Source organism: Oratosquilla oratoria, chromosome 3, assembly GCF_046742065.1.
Source record: "Oratosquilla oratoria isolate Oo_2021 chromosome 3, ASM4674206v1, whole genome shotgun sequence".
NCBI lineage: Eukaryota > Metazoa > Arthropoda > Malacostraca > Stomatopoda > Squillidae > Oratosquilla > Oratosquilla oratoria.
Window position 1 is genome coordinate 33,911,589 of NC_134779.1, and position 6,150 is coordinate 33,917,738.

At 37.8% G+C, this 6,150-nt stretch overlaps 1 protein-coding gene across 1 annotated transcript; it reads left to right on the forward strand.

Moving 5' to 3' along the window:
- The first annotated feature begins 3,037 nt into the window (after window positions 1–3,037).
- Window positions 3,038–5,805, forward strand: LOC143017629 (serine/threonine-protein kinase prk-2-like). Its single transcript, XM_076172417.1, has 2 exons — window positions 3,038–3,043; window positions 5,281–5,805. Exons 1-2 carry the CDS (start codon window positions 3,038–3,040, stop codon window positions 5,803–5,805), a joined length of 531 nt encoding a protein of 176 aa, XP_076028532.1.
- The last annotated feature ends 345 nt before the right edge of the window (window positions 5,806–6,150 follow it).

Here is a 6,150-nt window from a genome sequence, read left to right on the forward strand (position 1 = left end):
ATGAGAAGGATATTATAGACAAATGCAAAGAGCAACCCAAACTATTCTATCGGTATGTGAATGGTAAACTTAAAAACAAACAGGAATTGGTGAAACTATGCCAAGGAAACATAGAATACACAGAAGATTTAGAGATGGCCGAAGTCATGAACAATCACTTTAAATCTGTTTTCACCAGAGAGAAAATACCGAATTGTGACATAGACAAAAACAAGAAATCTCCCCTCATGAATGAGTTTACAGCATCACTAAAGGAAATATCAGAACATTTATCAAGGCTGGATGTCAGAAAATCACATGGCCCGGACGGTATTGCAAATTGGATTCTAAAGGAGTGCAAAGAAGAACTAACAGACAAAATACACATCTTAATAAACAGCTCACTCAAAGAAGGAAAGATACCCGAGGACTGGAAAAAACGCTAACATTGTACCAATACACAAAGGAGGAAACAAAGAAGAACCCACCAACTATAGGCCAGTATCACTAACAAGCACCATTGCCAAAATTTGTGAGAAAATAATCAAGAATAGATGGGTAAAACATCTGGAAGACAATGACATATTAAACCCAAGACAATTCGGATTCAGACAAGGAAGATCATGCTCCACAAACTTAATATGCTTTTACTCAAGACTAATAGACATAGTGCAAGAAAGAAATGGATGGGCTGATTGTGCATTCCTAGACTTGCAAAAAGCCTTTGACAAAGTACCACACAGAAAACTACTAAAAAAACTGGAACACATAGGAGGAATACAGGGAAACCTACTAAAATGGATAGAGGACTTTCTGACTGGTAGAAAGATGAGAGTAGTGCTCAGAGAAAAATATTCAGACTGGAAAGAGGTGATCAGTGGAGTACCGCAAGGATCTGTGCTGGCACCAATAATGTTTGCTATCTATATGAATGACATGGATGAGGACGTGAACTGCTACATGAGCTTCTTTGCCGATGACGCCAAACTGCTAAGGAAAATAGAAACTGATGAGGACTGTGAAGCACTGCAAGAAGACCTAAATAGGGTATGGAACTGGAGTCAGAAATGGGAAGTGGACTTTAATACGAAGAAGTGTAGCATAATGGAGTTTGGAAAAAGCAAAAACAGAATATCAGGAAAATATACAATTGGAACCAAAGAAGTAAAGAAAGTAGGATCCGAAAAAGATTTGGGAGTAATTATCACGAACGACTTGTCCTATGATATACAGATTAACAAAATTGTCGGGGAGACTTACAACTTGCTAAGATCAATAAAAGTGGCGTTTACATACTTGGACGAAGACATGATGAAAAAAATATTGGTTACATTGATAAGGCCTAGATTAGAGTATGCAGCGACATTGTGGTCCCCCAGTACCAAAAAGAATATAAAGAAAATAGAAAGAATCCAAAGAGCAGCTACAAAAATGGCACCTGCACTTGCAAACCTATCATACGAAGAGAGATTGGCTAAACTGGAGTTACCGACACTGGAGCAAAGAAGAGAGAGAGGTGACCTATTGACCATCTACAGAATCATGAAAGGCACAGAGGTACTCGATAGTGAGAACTTACTTAACTGGGACAAAAGAAACACAAGAGGACATGGAAAGAAAATAAAAAAACATAGCTATAGAAGAGAACTGAAGAAAAACAGTTTTCCTCATAGAGTTTTGGACACTTGGAACAAACTGGACAATGAAATAGTATGCGCAAAAACCATTCATGAGTTTAAAAACAAACTAGACACTGCAAGATACAAAGGCGGGACAACACGAGCATAGCTCCCCTTCCCGCAAAATACAACTAGGTGACAGTGACCTGCATCCGCACAGTAAGTAAATACACACACACACACATACACACACACACACACTCACACACATACACACACACACACACACACACATTTATATACACACACACACACACACACAAACACACACACACACACACACACTCACACACACGCACACACACACACGCACACACACACATACACGCACACACACATACACATACACACACACTGACTCACATGTATACAGACGCACATACACACGCGGTCGAACGTTCATTCATCAATCCGGGTTCTAGTTCCACCGAGGACTGGAATTTTTAGCAGCGTGCGTGCATGTGTGTGTGTGTGTGTGTTTGTGTGTGTGTGTGTGTGTGTGTGTGTGTGTGTGTGTGTGTGTGTAAAGTCACCAAATTACCCATAGATCGGATATATATATATATATATATATATATATATATATATATATATATATATATATATATATATATATATATATATATATATATATATATATATGAAGGTGGAAAAAGAAGTCACGGGTCTAGCTCCGAGTTACTGAGTTTATTCCTGACCGGTTTCGCTCTATGCTTCTTCAGAGGAATGTGACTCTGGAGTGAAGCTGGCGGTATACATAGTCTGAGTAAGACCGCGTTCCCTCCTTGGAGGTGGGTTACGTTTGGTTGTACAATGTTTTTTTTTTTTTTTTTAATACAATGAACAATAGTGATAATAAAGTATACAATAAATTGTTGTGATGTTATTACAAAACAGCTCCGGTGTGTGTGGAATGTTGATCGAGGGTGTAACATTGTAAGTGAAGTGAGTGGTGTAGAAATGTGTGAATCCTAAAAAGTGTCATATGATAACTTATAGTATTAAATAATATAATAATATAAAGATAAATATGCAGATAAATAAAATGAAATGAATGAAATAAAATGAAAATACAAATACAAATACAAATATAAGAAAAATAATAAAAAAATAAATAAATAAATATAAACAAATAAGTAAAAATGTGCTTATTTAAAGTGACATGACATCTCATCGCATATCATTGTGTGACAGAATGTTATCAAAAAATATACATACATATATAACAATGAATAGATAAAGAAATATATAGTAAAAATATGAAATGAAAAAATAATAAATAATAGATAAAAATAAAAATAAAAATAAAAATGAAAATACGAACTGACCGGCCTCAAGCCCTCAACCCAGGGAGCGTGGACGTTTGAGTTGAGGGCTTGATGCCGGTCAGTTCGTATTTTCATTTTTATTTTTATTTTTATTTTTATTTATTATTTTTTCATTTCATATTATTTTTTCATTTCATATTTTTACTATATATTTCTTTATCTATTCATTGTTATATATGTATGTATATTTTTTGATAACATTCTGTCACACAATGATATGCGATGAGATGTCATGTCACTTTAAATAAGCACATTTTTACTTATTTATTTATATATATATATATATATATTTTTTTTATATATGTATTTGTATTTTCATTTTATTTCATTCATTTCATTTTATTTATCTGCATATTTATCTTTATATTATTATATTATTTAATACTATAAGTTATCATATGACACTTTTTAGGATTCACACATTTCTACACCACTCACTTCACTTACAATGTTACACCCTCGATCAACATTCCACACACACCGGAGCTGTTTTGTAATAACATCACAACAATTTATTGTATACTTTATTATCACTATTGTTCATTGTATTAAAAAAAAAACAAAAAAAAAAAAAACATTGTACAACCAAACGTAACCCACCTCCAAGGAGGGAACGCTGTCTAACTCAGACTATGTATACCGCCAGCTTCACTCCAGAGTCACATTCCTCTGAAGAAGCATAGAGCGAAACCGGTCAGGAATAAACTCAGTAACTCGGAACTAGACCCGTGACTTCTTTTTCCACCTTCATCAACTTGTCACAATGTACCAGCATATATATATATATATATATATATATATATATATATATATATATATATATGTGTATATATATATATATATACATATGTATGTATATATATATATATATATATATATATATATATATATATATTGACTATATTATGAAAAATAAAATTGAAGGTGAGAGAAGTTGGCGAGGAGAAATGGGAGAATTTTACGCCTTAACGTTTCGACCCGCGGGTCGAAACGTTAAGGCGTAAAATTCTCCCATTTCTCCTCATCAACTTCTTTCACCTTCAATTATATATATATATATATATATATATATATGGGATATATATGGGCTCTGATCTCTCAAGTGAGATACAGAGCTGATACCTCTGAGTTTGGATAGCCAGGGCAAGTGGCAGTCACTGGTGTCCGTTGGGGATCGATCCGGGCATACGTGTAGAGTAATTGGGAATCAGAAATGTATTCACTGTTGAGACGATTGATTAAGACACTGAAAGTATACATTGCTTAGGCAAAAGGTTTATGTAAAGAGTCACTGAGTACATCAGACGATTAGATTCACTGAGTACTTCAGCCTGATGGACAAGTGGCACTCACTGTACCTAAGGAAGGAAATGGAGGTCTTTGGGATCACGAAACAGACTCGAAGTCCAACGCATCTCAGGAGCTACCGGTGTGGCGAAGAAATTGGTTTTAGGTTTCCTCCTCTATGGAGATGTGACAGATAACTTCTCACCCGTGGAGCTAAGCGTGTAATAGGTCACTCACTCGCCACATCTGCCGCGTGTCTTGCTCTATCCAGTTCTCTCTCCCGGGACAATCTTTGGTTTAAGAAGAAAATCGGAGGCAAGAACTGGTTTACCAACAGAGTGGGTAACGAATGGTATAGACTTAGGAACCATGTACTAAGCGCTAAAACTATTCGTTGCTTTAAGAGAAGATTAGATAACTTCGTGGTTAGCGATTACAGGTGGTAAGGGGGATGGAACTCTCTAGTGTAGGCTTTATGGTCTCTTGCGCTCTTCTCCATTCCTATGTTCCTTCCCCCTTTCTCGTCAAGCCCGTTACTTCCTTCCTTCCACTTTCTCATCAATCTTCAATCTTCTCATTTCCCTTCCCCATGTTTCTTTCTTCCTTTCTTGTTTCACAACTCGTCTCGTTGATTTTCTTTCCATAAGTTTTTGTCATAAAGACTTGTGTTGCTTGTCTCCCTAGAGATAGGAGCAGGAATAGGTTTGTTTTGGACAGGAAAATGCATCCTGATAGCGTAAAGGTTCCTTGTCGTTTTAGAAACGGCAACACTAAAGCGGGAACTTTCGTTAAGAAGTTGGCAGTTTCATGTCAGAGTCGAACCAAGAGAGATGAATGGTAATTTTTCTCTCTCTCTTTTTCTCTCTCCTCCTTCTCTCTATCTCTCTCCCTCTCTCTCTCTCTCTCTCTCTCTCTCTCTCTCTGTCTCGTATGACTCATTACACTTATTTTTCATGCATGCTAAAATAGGTACACTCTTCATGACTATATATGTGTTTTACGTGCAGATGCAATCGCAAAGTACAGTTCATGCTCATATCTGGGATTTGAAATTCGACCATGAGAAGGACGTCGGAACCGCAGAGGCACTGAACCTGTTGGGAGCCATGAAGCTGAGCGATTTCGAGATACACGAGGAGCTCGGCAAAGGAGGCTTTGGCTGCGTCTTTCGAGCCACAAGAGTCGCCGATGGCCTTGAGGTGGCCATCAAGAAGATCCCTCTGGCTGATGTGCTTTTTTGGGGACGACGCCATAGGAAGAAGGTCCCACGAGAGGCAGCTCTATTACAGCGAGTACAGAAGGTTCCTGATGTAATCAAATTACACGACTGCTTCAGTACCAAGGACAGTTTTTACATGGTAATGGAGCTGATACCATCAGCTGTTTCCTTCGTCGATTACATCAGGAGCGGGAAAGAACTGTCCATGACCGACGTCAAGACACAGTTCAGGAAGATTGTCCTGACAGTCGAAGGATGCCTAGAAGCCGGGGTATCGCATAAAGATATCAAGCCCCATCAAGCGATCTTATAATGCGCTGCTTTGCGATGGATCCCTGGAACCGCCCCTCGCTTCGCGGCATACTCTCTCACCCGTGGTTAACGGGTCACTCCGAGGATAATTTCAGGATGGAGTTTGATCTTGAAACGGCTAAAGTTTTCAAGAGAAATGATCCTAAGATGAGGTAGGGAAGACGCCCCGAGATGGCGAATAAGTCCCAAAAAAGAGGCCTTTCAGAAGGAGATTATGAAGACAAGGATCGAGACGCAGATCCAGGAGTAAAGAAGCGCCAAAGGAAATAAATCATGTAATGATTATGAGAGCGCTAAAATTGGATTATCCAGAGACCTTCTTCACCCACCAATGAAGCTTCTGACT